Here is a 13,304-nt window from a genome sequence, read left to right as displayed (position 1 = left end):
CCACCTAGCTGTAAGCCCGAAACAGAGTGGGGGGAACAGGATCCAGGGCCAACTCATTTTCAGTGTTAAGAGCCAAAGCAACACAGCTAATCCGCATTGTCAAGCGGGGGCAAGCATGCAGACATGGATAAGACCACATCCTGAGCATCCGTGTCCCCAAGGCACAAGCACCCAGCTCTTGCTGGATGGGAAGTCATTTGTGAAGTCCTTTGCAACAGCCAGTCAAAGAGGTTAATTGAAAAATTCCTTAATGTCATTACAACAGAACTAGATTAACCCAGAGCTAATTCACTTTATTGTTCTGAAGAGAGGGGACTCAGTGCTGAACTCTGGAGCAAACGTGAAGCCCAGAATCAGGGGTGAGGTGTTGTTTTTAAAGGACTATGCCAGTTTAATTAAGATAGGGAACATTATTCACTGCTCTGCATGGTTGGAAGGAGCAAAGTAGTAGCACTGTATAAATGTAGCACTTGTGCCTCTTAAATCAGGGTGGCACATTTAGTCGGCTGAATATGTAAACATTTCTGAAGCTCTCCAAGACCCTGCTGTGTAATGTAGTTTTCGATATTGTTTGTTACTGTACGGACTACTGGAGTCTCAAACATAATCTGTTTAGGTCTTAACATTTACTCTTTATGTTTTCCTCATCAGGAGGTGTTACTGAAGAGGGCAGCTGATCTCGTTGAAGCCCTGTATGGAATGCCCCACAACAATCAGGTTTGTATCCTTGCAGCTGCTTCAACATGCTTACCGTGTACCTCCGGTCCGCTGCTACATGAGAAACCATTGAAAATTTACTGATAGTATCACCAAAGGGTATTTTCACCACTATATCTGGAACAATGTAGGCTACATGTGATGTGAGTTAACCATATAGTCATGAACCATGCATCAAAGCAAAAGCACAGCTATATAAAAAAAAAAAAAAAACATAAATAACAAAACCTCTGCCTTCTCTGCACTTCTCAGGAGATCATTTTGAAGAGGGCAGCTGACATCGCCGAGGCCCTGTACAGCGTTCCCCGCAACCACAACCAGATCCCCTCTCTCGCTAACACAGCCTCCCACGGCATGATGGGAGTCAACTCCTTCAGCAGCCAGCTAGCAGTCAATGTGTCTGAGTCACAAGGGAATGACCAAGGTATGTGATTTAGGGTATGGCTCCATAACTCAGTGGTTTCTCAAAAGTGGGGTCCAGGGACCTGCCGGGGGTCCTTGAGGGGATTCCAGGGGGGGCAGCAAAGTGAGATGAGAAATAGTTAAATTTCTTTTGTCAGTCATTAAAATAAGAAAATGGACATAGACTTTACTTTTTTGAACACAGGCCCATCCCCACCTATAATGCAGGCAGTTAGAGAGTCCAATTAAGTGCCAAATTCATTTCTTATTAACCTGGCATCTGCAGTATGTGCCGATATAAAAATGTTTGATTGCAGCAGTAAATTTCTCTTATTATTTACTGTAATCAGTGAACATTTCCCTGGTAAACACTGTACAGAGGGAAATAAATGAATGAATTTCCCTTCCTATCTTTCATCCGTGTTATTCAGTGGGCTACAGCCGGAACACCAGCAGCGTGTCCCCCCGGGGCTACATCTCCAGCAGCACCCCGCAGCAGTCGAGCTACAACACCGTCAGCAACAGCATGAATGGCTACGGCAATGCCGGTATGAACCTGGGAGTGCCAAGCTCCCCTGGGTTCCTCAACGGATCCTCTGCCAACTCTCCATATGGAAGTGAGTAGCTTGCCACTATCGCACGCTGTAGTAGCACTAAGCTGCTGCTGATTTAATTCCAGTTCCCACATTCGTTTTCACTTCTATGAATCACTTCTGACAGGGTTATAACATTATTGATGGTGATAATATATTACTATTCATTCACAAGGGCTTGCTTGGTTTTAGTGTTTTGGAGAACACACATGTAGCTCAGGCTAGAAGTAATATTCATTTTTATGTGTATTTCACCATATGCCACCAGTATTTGTTCAACCGGACAAGATGTTGATGGTAGGGGCCTGTGAGTACTGATCATGTATCCCCCCTGGCAGTAATACTATCCCAGCCTTACCTTAACTGCCCTCTCCCTCTCGAGCACTACTCACAGCACGTTCTCACTCTCCCCCTCCCTCCCTCCTTCCCTTTCCTTCCCTATCGTCTCTGCAGTTAAACAAAAGAGCGCCTTCGCCCCTGTGGTCCGACCCCAGGCCTCCCCACCCCCCTCCTGCACCAGCGCCAACGGCAACGGACTGCAAGGTGAGCCCCCCTCACCCCCTCATCCCTTCCCTACGGACTACTGGTCAGATACCGCTGCTCAGGCCTCTGTCCGGTTTGGTGAGGGATTAATCATTACAAATATATGCATTTTGACAGGCCAATTTACACCTTTCAGTTCACACTCAAACATCCACTCACACAGAGCATGTTTTTACACACACACACACACACACACACACACACACACACACACACGTACACACACAAGCGTAGGACTGCAAGTGTCGTCTCTCGTCTGTGCAAACATACACGCAAACTTACATCCTCGTTGCCCTTTCATACAAATGATCCCCTCTGATGTCGCAGGAAAAAGACCTTGCCAGAATTGTTTTAGTAATTATGTTTATTAGGTTTTGTGCATGTGTCATGACCAACATGATTGCTTTGAAAACAAGCTTAGCCGTAGTGTGTGCCCCAAGATTAATAACACTGGGCTTAATGAAGTGGGAAATTAAAGTTCATCTTGCTACACGTTCATACTTATTAATACATGTTGTGCAGAAATTAATGAGCAATGCCTTGCCATCATCTGCGCTGGCAAACTTAAAAGCATTTCAACCATGACTCTACAAATATACTCAGAGCAATATAATAATATATCATCCCAGCACTTCACTAGTCGCCTAATTGTTAAAACGTGTGAAAATACTGAATATATAAACTCTCTGGGTGAGGTACAGTTACTAATGATATCCTAAGCAGATGGTCTTGGTAAAATAACGGAAGCTACCTTTGATCTTGCCTAATCTCTCTTGGATAATGACGCAGAGGCACGACTTGGGGAATGTGGAAATGTAGGACTAATGCGTTGTACAGTGTCGGAGAGTGGAAGATAAAGAGATGAGAGGGGAGGAAAAGGGAGCGATAGAAGGAATCTGAGGGGAGTCTGAAGAGTGTCTCGTACTGTAGCATTGTGGCATTGTGGGAAGTGACCGTGTTGTTGCTCTGCCGTCACCACGGCCACGTCTCCTGGGAGTCTGGGCCAGTGTTTGCCATTACCCCAACGCCAGGAGAAATATCACACATAGCAAGAGTGGAGTGCTGGGGGCTGAAATGTCAGAGCAGGAGGGAGGTTTTCAAACTCTTCCCCCCCGTTAGGAGGACGAGCAGCAGCAGGCTGGCGGACACGGCAAACACTCACAGGCACATACGCAAACAGGCACATTAAGGCATACATTCACGCACTTGTGCACTGTCAGATGGCTGGACTCACACATGCACACACACACAAACACACACACCAGCACACACATGCATGCACACACACACACACTAAATTAGAATATTTTAATAATTTTTTAATATTTATATCCATACTTGTTTTAGCCAAATAAACTAATCTCCTTTTTTCTTTCTGTCTCTTTTCCTCCAGCCATGTCCGGCCTGGTTGTCCCTCCAATGTAAATGCACTTTCGTCATCTCAAGCACCAGTCTACACACTACCACTTCACGGGACACCCTCTCAGCACACAGCAAAAATGCTGGTGTAATGTATAGTCAACTGCTTGTTCTGTTTTTAAAGATGAAGAAAAAAAAAAAAGAAAAGAAAGAAATGATTTTTTTTTTCTTTTAAAATGACTTTCACAAACCTGCAGAAAAAAGGATTTCACGAGGAACAATATTTTTTTCTCTGTGGGATTTTTTTTTTTTTTGTTTGTTCATTTTCTCCCCCCCCCCCCCATTTTATCACCCTTGAAGAGGACACGGGATGATGAAGGGTTTATTTTGTATACCTGTCGGGTTGTGCTTTGGCCTTGGAAATGTCCAATCAACCACACATTCAATACTGGAAGGGACTCTGTGGACTCACCATCTGGTTGTAAAGTAAAAACACTGATGTACAGTACATTTGCCAATGAACTTGTTTGCCTCAGAAATTGTTTTTTCTGTTTCAACTCTCTTTTAATAGATTCACAACAGTTGTGTGTCTTTATAATGTGACTTTTTGTATTTTTATGTGTGAGAAAAATACACAGGGGCCAAGAAAGTTTGAATTTCAACTGGAAAATATATGAGATATATAATGTAGAAAATTGATCATAAAAGTACAACAAATACGAGTAAAAGGGACGGGGCTGGGTGGGTAAGGTTGTATCATGTTTCATTCCTGCATTTTAACTTAAATTTTGTAATTTATTGTAGCTAGAAATCATCTTCAAAAGTAAAAAAAAAAAAATCCTCTTTGATTCAACAAGCACACTGACGTGTACAAAACACTGCTCTGTTGATGAATATGATGTACTTCCATGTCTAGAGCTTCCTTTTAAGCAAGTGTGTTTTGCCATGTTTTTCAACTTTTTTGCTAGCACTGTATATTAATGCATTCCTAGGCTACTGTGAAGTCTGTTTCTTGTTGATGAGGAGCAGTCTCCCCCTTCTAGCTCCAACTCCCTTATGTGTTTTATATGTGGTTAAAAATTGTAGACTATTGTGATATTGCCAAACTTGTGCTAAATATTTATACATCTGTCTTTTTCATGTTCTTTTAGATCAACAAAAAACATTTAAAAAACAAAATTAAAATCCATTGAGAATGTAGGAGTATAGTAGTTCATTGTCATATTTCTGTTCAAACACACACTTGCGCTCACTGAGGGAAATTTTGTAACATATCAACTATAAATAATGTATTTATCTCTGAAATTTTGTATATTGCTTTTCATTATGTATGTATTAATCGTCATGCCCTTAATATAGTGATGCAGCACAGATAATTCAGCCAAGAACTGTTGCCTTCATTTGTTTTCTTTTTGTATTTGATGAAATGCAATGTGCATATATTTCATGTGTATCCTCAAAATTTGTGTTACTCCGTCAAGACTCTCTGTCCATTTTTTAAAGGGGAAGTCAAACTTCATTGTTTATTTTTATATTGATTTTAAATTATCTATACAGACCATTTTGGAGAAAACTTTGTTGGTTGTATTGTCAAATAAATTGTTTGTGACCCATATGATAGTTGTTAAGATCCAATAGAGACTAATGTGCATGAGGGACAACCTTGGAGATAAAAAAAACACTCCATTTGTGGTTGTATTTTTTTCTGTTTTGTAGAATGTATAGAAGTCATTTTTACTCACCACTTATGACTCTGCCACATAGCTTACATGTGTTTACAGGGAAGAAAATTTAAAAATGTCAACATTTGGAATGGAAACAGAAATGTTTTATTAAAATTTTCAGTAAAAACACAATAGCTCCTCAACTGTGGACTTCTTCAGTTTTAAGTACAGTTTGGCTGGCAGACAAACTGACAATCGGAAGAAAGAAAAAGAAAAAAAAAAAAAAAAAAAGACAGTCGAAACTTCTGAGGACAAACCTGTGATACACGTCTGTAAGTTGTAGTGTTTAGACTTTGCCATAGAGATAACTGTTTGAAACCTGTGGAAAAGTGTAACATCCATAAAAATGAAAAACTGCTCTTTACTCATATTCTTTCAGCAAAGCGCTCTGACATTGTGACATATTCCTACTGGTCTTTGTATCAGCATATCCTGCATCTGTGGTGCTTCAAAGGTTCATTGTAGTCATTCATAAACAGTGCAAGCTTTTTATTCAAAGCACCCCAAATGGGGCTCATTCAAATCCCTCATTTCATTGCATTAAGCCACCTAGTTAATAAAGAATCAATACATTGAAAGAGCAAGGTTATCCTTTGTCTATAAGGGCTGGTATCGTTTTGAACCTCTTATAGTTTGAGAGCTGAAAGGGGGGCCACTGTGAAATCTATACTCATCAAGTGGGTCAAACAGAAGGATAGAAGTGTTTGAGGGAAGAATAGTGGTTCTCCTTAAAAACAACTGAGCATCTTATCTGGCACCCTGAGTGGTCGTGGAGAGCAGGTCACAAAATGTCAATTTCTCATCAAGGCAACATTGTCCGAGGCCACCTCTCCCTTTAATGCACAATTAAACGGCGGCAACCTGAGTGGCAATCAGCATATCACAGCTTATTATGTCAGCCGGCATGCGCGGACCTGGCGGCACGGGAAGATAGTCCAGGAGCTGCTGATAGTGCAAAGGACAGATACACTCAAAAGAGTGATTTAATTTTCAGCTGCGATCGCCTTGTGCTTCAAATCATTCCCTCGATAATCCAATGTGTCTGATAACAATAGCCACACATCTGCTTCCTGACATTGCATTATCTGTTTCGGATACACATACACGGGTTTGGATCTATCGCCTTGCTTACTGCTGTCTCTATTATTCAATAACAAAATCTCGCTTAAGCAGGGACATGCACAAACTGTATATTTATTTAGTCTTAACTGCTCTTTAAATGAAACAAAGGAAACTGCCAGAAACAACAGCCAACTGAGCAAAAAAAAAAAAAAAAAAAAAAAAAAGTTCTGAGAGTAAAAGTACAATCAAAAAAATGACAAGTTTGCTCAGTCGTTGCCAATTTTAAGCGCTCTGAAGCCTGGCAGGCAGGCTGGAGGTACAGTATATTGTCTCAGCAGGTTTCTCTGTACCCAACGACCAGCCACTCGCTCTGCCACACCACTCAATCATCGTGAGAGCCTCTTTATTGGAGAACTCTAATGGCCACCCTCCACCATGATCTTAATGTGTGCATTAAATATTTATAAATCCTGGGTCAATAATGCCCCATAACCAGAGCCTGACAGACCCCCACCGTACCATGTGGCTGCCTCCCTCTCAAACACAGGCAAAGGTCATGGGGTCACGCAATCAAAAGAGAGCGAGGCTCGCCACATCCATATGTTGCCACTCTTATCAAGACTTTCCTCAGTACTGGTTATCTGTCAAAGGAAAGAAATATTGAAAGCAATATCGATCTTAACTAGCCTTGTGTTGCCGAGGGCCACGCTTCAAACATCTGCTCGTGGATTGTTATATTTCAAAAAAAAAAAAAAAAAAAAAAAAAAAAAAAACCTCCTCTCAATAATATAAGCCTGAGCGGTAATATTGACCATCTCTGTCTGATGCCTGAGCATGACTAATAACCCTGTTATTAACAAGCATCGCTGCAGATTTTTAAGAGTTTGATACGTAATAAATATTTCTTCATTAGCGCTGGCTTAATTGTGCGGCCTGGCATCTCCGTGGGTTTGCTTTACGTGACCATATCCAAGGCTTCGCTCCTGTGCTGTTCAGGTGAAAGATTGTGCTCCGGTGATAGCGCGCACAAAAGAGCGGCCGGACAATGAGCCAGTCAATGGAGAGCTCCAGTTGAAAGAGCCACAATGGCCGTGCATGCTGGGAATTGGGCTGGATGATATAAAGGAATGAAACCTTCATTGAGGCCATGGAGGACACGCATTCAGAAAAGAGGTTTTGTTTGCTCTTTATCAATCTGCCGTTTCCCATGAGAAAAAACAATTCAAACTGACCTTAAAAAGAGAATATTACCTTACGCATCCACTCCCTATGTAACTCTTATTGAGGGGCTTATACATTCACTTTTAATGGATGTTGATGCGGTAATACCTTTGTGCCAATACGTGTACAGTATCAAGACAGGGCAGCCCGTAAAACTAAAAGGTGGACAATAGTTTTATCTACTCTGCTCCATGGGCAGTGCTGAGAAGTACTTTTTAAGGATTTGCTCTTGGACAGACAGGATTTGTGTAACCGCTGAGTGATGTGTTTTGTGTGGGGGAAAAGGCGGTCTGCAACACTCGTGAAGTTGGGAGTTTATACACGAGTGGGATACCGCCGCTGTGACTCATAAAAACTGCACAAGTCGAGATCATAACTTTGAGACGACAATGAATCAAAACAGGGAGTCTGACCTTTTTTTGAACAATTCCACATTTTGAATCCAAACAGGGAATCTGACCCTTTTTTTTTTTTTTTTTTTAAATAGTCCCACATTAGCACACTCTCCTGTCTGTGAATCGGCACATCAGATAAGACACCGCTCCCCTGCCACTGTACACTGGGATTCAGCTTTGCAAGGAAAACTCTAGATCCTCGTGAAGATTTCCACTTCACTCACTGCAGTCAAGAAGGATGAGCAAAGTATCCCAGTGCTTCAAAATCCATTAAACTTGTATTTGGGTGTCATTTGATACTTCATCAATGTTTCAGTGCATTTCAAACCCACAAATGCAGGATTTACCCCTGGTAGAAATACAGTATTCACCATATTTTCCCTCTATGAACTTCGGTTAGTCCAAAAATTACACTGTAAGAATTGCCTGGTCAGGGAGTGTTAGGCTACAGTGATAAAATAATATCACTTGAACTGTATTTTCTGCCACAGTCTCCACCACATAGAGCTCCTTTCATAGTACCCCTCTGTAGTGCTTTGTCCAGTAGTTCTGGATATGATATCATCTATTAATAATGTATTGGCAATGGATTACATAAAAAGGGAGCAGAAATAACATCCAATATTCATGCCCCCTGAGCTTGACTGTGTCCAATCCGTTTGGCCCATAAAACCTTAGCCCCATTTCCATATCCGCTGTGGGTCACGACAGGTCTGCCGCACAAAGGCTCACAGAGCAGCTTAACTCAGGAAAAGGGCAGTAAAAATCGGGTGGATTTCTGAACCCTTATGAAACAGCCCCCTTTGGAAAAAAAAGTGGAAAAAGCCCTTTTCCGATTTCAGCGCCTGCGAAAAACCTGGTACTGTATTTCCCTCTTTAATTGTGCCACTTGAGAAATTGACGTGCCTCTGAAACATGGCATGAATCTCACAGTTATTGCAGTCCCCTTGGCAGGGAATGTTGATACAACATCTGCATGCTATAGAAAGTAATGGAAGTAGCAGAGGTGGCAGCTGCAACTCTACAGGAAGTGTGCCATTTTCAGGCAGCGCTGCTGTGAGAACCACTAACTGCCAGCCTGGTCTTGCAGGCAGCTCTGATTGCCAGGACACTATGACAAACACGCAGGGGCTGGGAGTGTTGCATCCTGGGGGATGACAGCTTCTGTTTGATTGTCAATAAGGCTCATTAGCAGAAAAAATGGAGAATGCGAAAAGAGATTAAATGGCTTGAGACAGGGTCCCCCTCATGTTCCATTACAGAGGATTTATCAGAGCCTTTATTTCATCAATTCCACAAAAAAAAGAGAAATCACCTATTGTCTTACCAAAAAGCTGCAGAAAAACTTAGATTTAAAATAATGTATACATTCCTGAAATGTTAATGAACGACAAGCTATTCCATCAAATGCTAATCAAGCCCTTAAAACATCATCCACACCTTACATAAACCTCTTTCCTCCTGTTCTGAGCTACTCTCATCTTAAGAACAGTGGCGGATGTTTCCCTCCATCTTAGGGAGGAACGGCCAACAAAGCAGCGTGTAAGGGCCTTTCCCTGAAGAGTCCTTGTCACGCCGCGCCAAACCTCTGTGATTATCGTTGTTTTTGCAGAGAGTGTCCATGCCTGCCAATACCGCTGTTCCATAAATGAATTTGGCCCCTCGTCAACGAATTACCTAACACGCAGAACTGTGTATGTGTCACATCCAATTCCAACTCACCGGCTTTGGTGGTGTGTGTCAGCTGGAGGACTTAATCATCAATCGTCAATCATAATAAGCGAAGCACATTGATAGGGCTTCTTTTTTTTTTTTTTTTCTTCTTTTTCTCCTGCACAGTTAAATAAAGTGTAAAAGGAGAAGTTAAAACTGACCTTGTTAAATTGGGGACCACAATTTATATTCCTAATTTAGTGTATAGATTAATTAGTCTTGGCAAGTGTGTGTATCGGTTTCTATGTGACGGAGCTTAGGAGCTATATCCACTCGATCAAATCACGGCTTTCTTAAGGAAATTTCTGGAATGATATCTGTAAGTCTAATCTTTATCCATCATGATGTTTTTTTTGCTCAGAATGGGCTTTGCATATTTTTAGCAGCACACTTTTAATTAATGCTTAATTGGACAATTTATAGAGAGGACTTTTCCAACATTAGTCGCTAATCAATAGCCTCCATCTCACATCATACAAAATTAATCACTATGACCTGTTATCAGGCCTTAATGCAAGCGTACACACACATGCACGCACACACACACACACACACCTAACATGCTAACTGGCAAAGCATGCATTTTGCACAAGGCTGAGGAATCTGGCTCATATTTTCCCTCTCCCTGATCCAATCCACTCCTCTCCCCCGTCATATAGATCGGAGTCTGCGGGGGCCAGAGGCGCTGACAGAGCCCAGATGCTCCCAGTCTGTCTGGGGGACTGGGGAGACTGGTGCCATGGGGTCCTGGAGCCTGTGAAGTGCCGCCCCTCCGTCAACATGACCAAGGCTAGACCTGCACTTTCTCCAGGCTGAGACACTCTCCTTACCACGCTGACAAGCGCGCTGTATAGTCACAGATTGATACATGCAGGGATACACACTCGCAGGCACGTAATGTATGGCCGTTCATCAGCCGTTCCTAATTAGAGACCCCCAGTCCTACGCTCGAGTTCATAAGGTTACAATGACACACCGATGCAAGGTTACTAACAGACACACAGGCATGCTGATACCTCTCAGGGTTTCTTTTACTTTCACATTTAATCCTGCTCTGTCTCACCACCACTGTCCTTAACTTGCTCGTGTGGAGGGGGGTCTCTTTGTTCTAAAGAAACAACAACAACAACAACAAAAAAAGGCACCATACGAATCCTCCATCCTCCCGCTTTCCCCCTCTCAAAACACAAAGATCATTACAAGAGCATCAAAGTATGCCATGTTTCAAATGATATTTCTCTTTGTAGTTGTGGCGTAGCGTGGAGTGTGTTGGTATTAGATGCTGCTGTGGCAGCTGTCGTGGCTGGCTGCGTGGTGCCTCGGTGTCAGGGCCTCTGAGGCCAGGCTGTCCCGGCAGACAGACAGAGGGGGAGGAAACCTGATAGCGCAGCCAAGCCCCAGTCTAATGTCTGTCTATCCTGCTATCTATCCCTGTGTCTATCTGTCTGACTGACTGTTGGACACTGCCTATCTGCATGGCGGATACTCCCAGCAGCAGTGCACCGCTTGCAGCTGAGTTAATATGTTCCAAAAAGTTTCACTCTTTAGTTTTTTTTTTTTTTTAAGCGCACAAACTTCTTAGGTAGAATAAAAGCGGTTATTTATGAATCACTGTGGCTGCAGGATTAACTTCTGCAGGGTCCCCACTAAGCTTGCGACTTCTACCAAAGGGTGAAGGTTGTGATAACATTAGAGTTATGAGCCGACATGTATGAGGAGCAAGAGATGGAAGCACAGAGTGTGTTTGTATTTGATGTGGGGGCAGAAAATTGTTCTATAATGAGGGGTGCCAGGATATGAGATGGGAAGTGGGGAGTTGGAGACAGGATATAAGTTATGAGAAGGAAACTAGTGTTAGGAAATGCAGAGGTTGTTGTTGTTGTGGCTGTTTAAGCTAAAATCTTACAACTATCGGCCATGATTAATACAACCCAGCCAGGTCAAAACCCTACACTAACACTACGAATGCCACCAACTGTATTCTTTCTGGGGCTCAAATGAGTGTGTGTCATATGTGAGAGAGTGTGTGCGTGTGTGTGAGGGGGTTAATAAATGTTGAATCAAACGCCGCACGAGACACTCACACTCCTTAAGGGTTGCCCATTAGCGGTGTGTGGGTGCATGGGGAGTTTATCAGTGTCTGGGTGATTTATGAAGTCAGACTCAATATCATCCACTTCACCCACACACATATGGACATACACATGTGCGCACACCAACACGCATCGGCCACATGCTCACACACACACACTCGTGCACGCGCGCGAGCGTGCACTCGTGTACTCTCTCCCCTCTCTCTGAAATGGAGGCAGATATGAGGCCAAAATTAAAGGTTTCACAGAGATTAACAGTGCGGATGATGAGATCGTCTCAGCCTCTTTTAATCTAATTCCTTTTTATCTCGGAGCCAGCATGATACGGAAGTGGTACACATGGTGAACATATAACCACAAAATAATACAGACATAATAATAACGCTGCTACTCATAGAGCTAAATAATCATGTATCTTAAAAATGTAAAAAATACAGAAAACAAAAGGTGTGAATTATTTTGAAAGAGGTTCCTTGGGTATCTAAGCAATTATATGACCAATTACTGGCAGCGTGTGTGAATCTTTGATGCTGGACTTGCTTTTCAACATCAATTGCACAACTCTACATACATCAGTATCTCTGCTTGCTAAATTCATAGCATTCCATAGAATTTACTTAGCCACAAGCAAAAAAGGAGGGTGCTTACAGTGCACTTCAGAGTGCGCCTGGCTTAAATGGGACCCCTTGTGGCTGTGTCACAGCTCCCTTCGTTAGGGGGCTGACTGTAGCCTGTAGTCACCACAGGCATCATTAGCCTTCTGTGAAACCACAGACTGAGTCTCATTCTTCATCTGCCTGTCTGCTGCCTCAACATCTATGCTTGCGATGGTGCTCCAATGGCAGAGTAAGTGAGTCCGGCAGCACGGCAAGACAGCCATACGGAGCTGATAGGATAAGAAATTCAAAAATACAGCAAAGTTCAAATGTATGCAGTGAGTGGGCCACTTGAATTGGCTCTGTAAAGGTTAGAGTCGAGGTTATTTTTGGAGGGTGGATTATTAGGCTACCTGGGCCGAACAGAGGAGGAATAACAATGGGGAAAGTGAGGGTCACTCTGTAACTGCGCTCGACAGTGAGGAGAATCAAAAATTTAGTGAAATAAAAACCTAAATTGTCAATGTTACAACGGATCATTGTGAGGGAATGTAGAAGATGAAAGTACAGGACATATTCAATTAAAGCAACGGATGTTTTCTACACACACACACACACACACACGCACACACACACCGTCTCTGCTGTCCTTCCATATGGTCTTTCTAAAACAGAATAATTCATCCCAAAAGGATTAAATGAGGTTGCGATGAAAATAAAATAAAATATAAACAGTTAAGTTACAGATTAAATGTGCAGGGATGAATTCAAGGTTGAAATGTTGATTTCAGTTTCCCGTTCTGTACTGCCCTCTAATGGAAAACACTACTCAGAAATAAAAGAAGGAGCTCTGACATACAGTGCTGCAGCGAAGAGAGAAGACATA

General features: G+C 42.5%; 1 protein-coding gene across 7 annotated transcripts in view; it reads left to right on the top strand.

Moving 5' to 3' along the window:
- Nucleotides 1-6,627, top strand: part of LOC121911964 (transcription factor COE3) — an 80,041-nt gene extending 73,414 nt beyond the window's left edge. For 4 of the 7 annotated variants that reach the window (XM_042433947.1, XM_042433949.1, XM_042433948.1 and 1 more), the window contains 5 exons: nucleotides 652-717; nucleotides 970-1,141; nucleotides 1,551-1,736; nucleotides 2,166-2,333; nucleotides 3,649-6,627. In XM_042433947.1, the coding sequence (XP_042289881.1) occupies nucleotides 652-717; nucleotides 970-1,141; nucleotides 1,551-1,736; nucleotides 2,166-2,333; nucleotides 3,649-3,680 (624 nt within the window). In that variant the 3' untranslated portion in view covers nucleotides 3,681-6,627. The remainder of the gene's footprint in view (nucleotides 1-651; nucleotides 718-969; nucleotides 1,142-1,550; nucleotides 1,737-2,165; nucleotides 2,334-3,648) is intronic. The other 3 variants (XM_042433952.1, XM_042433951.1, XM_042433950.1) reach the window with 1 other exon arrangement.
- Nucleotides 6,628-13,304: the final 6,677 nt, after the last annotated feature.

This window comes from Thunnus maccoyii, chromosome 14 (genome assembly GCF_910596095.1).
Source record: "Thunnus maccoyii chromosome 14, fThuMac1.1, whole genome shotgun sequence".
NCBI lineage: Eukaryota > Metazoa > Chordata > Actinopteri > Scombriformes > Scombridae > Thunnus > Thunnus maccoyii.
Note: the sequence above shows the minus strand (reverse complement) of the source record. Positions and strands in the feature narration are given on the sequence as shown.